At 39.8% G+C, this 2,495-nt stretch overlaps 1 protein-coding gene across 1 annotated transcript in view; it reads left to right on the top strand.

Moving 5' to 3' along the window:
* LOC106753030 overlaps positions 1-350 on the top strand; it is a 3,877-nt gene extending 3,527 nt beyond the window's left edge. Inside the window, exon 4 of the mRNA XM_014634812.1 lies at positions 62-350. Within this exon, the coding sequence (XP_014490298.1) occupies positions 62-350 (289 nt within the window). The remainder of the gene's footprint in view (positions 1-61) is intronic.
* The last annotated feature ends 2,145 nt before the right edge of the window (positions 351-2,495 follow it).

Here is a 2,495-nt window from a genome sequence, read left to right as displayed (position 1 = left end):
ACGACTTTGAGTTGCTTTATCATCCGGGGAAGGCGAATGTCGTGGCGGATGCTTTAAGTAGAAAGCGGGTTCAGATGTCAGCTCTGATGATCAAAGAGTTAGAGTTGATAGAGAAGTTGAGGGACATGAATCTCGGTGTTCAGTTGGGTAAGGATCACATGTGGTGTAGTCATCTGACAATTAGAAGTAGTTTCTTGGAGCAAGTGAAGTCAGAACAAGAAACTGATCTGGAGCTACAACGAATCGTGGGGTTGTTAGGAACTGATCAAGCCAAAGACTTTGCTTTGTGCCAGAATGGTATTCTTCGCTTTCGAGGAAGAGTGTGCATGCCGGCAACAACAGAGCTTTGAAGGTTGATATTGGAGGAAGGGCATAAAAGTAGTCTCAGTATTCATCCGGGAATGACTAAGATGTATAAGGACCTAAAGGAGTCATTCTGGTGGAGTGGAATGAAGAAAGATGTTGCAGAATTCGTAGCTTCATGTTTGGTATGTCAGAAGGCGAAGATTGAACATCAAAGACCGGGTGGCATGTTGCAGCAACTTGATATTCCTCAGTGGAAGTGGGACAACATCTCGATGGACTTTGTAACTCACTTACCTAGATCATCGAGGGGTCACGACTCCATATGGGTGATAGTTGATCGGTTGACGAAAAGTGCCCACTTTTTTATCCATCAATCAAAAGATGTCAATGGAGAAGTTAGCAGAGTTATACATACGAGAAATTGTAAGATTGCATGGTGTACCAGATAACATTGTATCAGATCGAGATCCAAGGTTTACCTCGAGGTTCTGGCAGATGTTGCAAGATGCTTTGGGTTTGCGATTGAGGATGAGTTCAGCATATCACGATTGAGGATTCTATTATTTTCTAGTGGCACTCCATTAGGGGTGTTACAGTCTATGCCTAATTTCAATTCTTCTTTTGTTTGCTTTCTTTTGAGTAATCTTTCCTTCTAGCACTCAAATACCCTAAAACTACAAATGTTTATACAAAGTGGGATTTAGATAAAATCAATTCATACCATCCCGGTTGGGATCTTCATCAACCCAACTCATCAGTTGCTTTCTATCCACTTTCTTTATGGCTCTATTGAATGGTTTCCTAATTTCCAACTTGCCATCTTCCCGAATCTTAATAACAAGTCACTTCTTGTTCTTGAATCTCACTTGTGCTCCTATTGGAAATGGTGTATATTCAGTGTGGATAGTGCCTCCTTTGTCAACCTCTTCATCTTTAGGTACCTGCAAAACATTACAACTATTAGAATTGGTACCTGTTGTGTTATCCTCTCGTGCAGCTTCTCTTCTTGACTTTTTTTGTCTAGCTCTTTTTTTAATTCTAGTACTTATCTCTTTAGAGCCAGTATAAAAGAGTACATTTTCTTTATATCACATCATGATCCTTGCATCATGGACACTAATAGACATCTTGGATGTTGCCATGAAAGGTCTTCCAAGAATTACTGCAATTCTTTCCTCATCTTCCATGCTCATGATGATAAAATCAGCTAAGAATTCTAGCTGCACCACCCGAACAACCATATTTTCCACCATGCCAAATGGTGTTTTAACTGAACCATCCTCCATTGTCACTGTGAGATTAGATGGCTTTAACGTTAGCCCTCCAATTTTCTTAAACAAACGCATGGGCATAATGTTAATGCTAGATCCAGAATCTATCATTGCTTCTCCTATATCAACATCATTAATCATACATGCCAAATTCAAGCACCCTGGATCTTTTACTTTAAGCGGGTAATTCTTCGGATGTTGAATCTCAAATTCCTGCTTATCATCATCCTCATCTAAATTTATCATATCTCCAAGATAAAATTTCATTCTTGCAGGAATCTGTTTAACAATTGAAGGCATAATAGTCATTTGATTATAAATTTCTCTTTTGTGCTTATTATGACTATCTCTTGCTTCCTCTTCTTCTTCCCCTCCACTGTTGCTACTACTCTCAATGGCTTCCTCTTCCTCCTTTTGATCACTGCTTCCAATCTGTACAACTTCCCTGTCAGCCCTTCCTCCATCACTTATCACCATGCTTTGCATTCTTCCTTAGGATTACCATCAGTTTTAGCCCTAAACTGGTTCTTTTCAGTGGTTTCTACTCTTTTTGACAGTTGTCCAATTTGCATCTCTAATGACCTAACAGTAGCTTGATCACTAGCTCGATTGGACTCATAGACTTTCATGAATTTATCAAAATTTCACTCATATCTTTGACAAACTCTATTAAATGTGAAACCTGCTGCCACATAGTTAAAGGTTCTTGCTGCCTGAAGCCTCCTTGTTGCCCTGATGGGTTATTCTGTTGTTGGCCAATACTTGGATGATTCTTCCAACCTTGGCTAAGATTGCCTTGGTTGAAATTCCCTTGTCTGTACCGGTATTGGTTCCCCACATAGTTAGCTTCCAACTGCATCTCCTCAGATATAGCACATTGACCATTAATATGGTGACCACCACAAAGATCACATAACT

Source organism: Vigna radiata, chromosome 2 (genome assembly GCF_000741045.1).
Source record: "Vigna radiata var. radiata cultivar VC1973A chromosome 2, Vradiata_ver6, whole genome shotgun sequence".
NCBI classification, from domain to species: Eukaryota; Viridiplantae; Streptophyta; class Magnoliopsida; order Fabales; family Fabaceae; genus Vigna; species Vigna radiata.
This window is presented reverse-complemented; position numbering and strand designations above follow the sequence as displayed.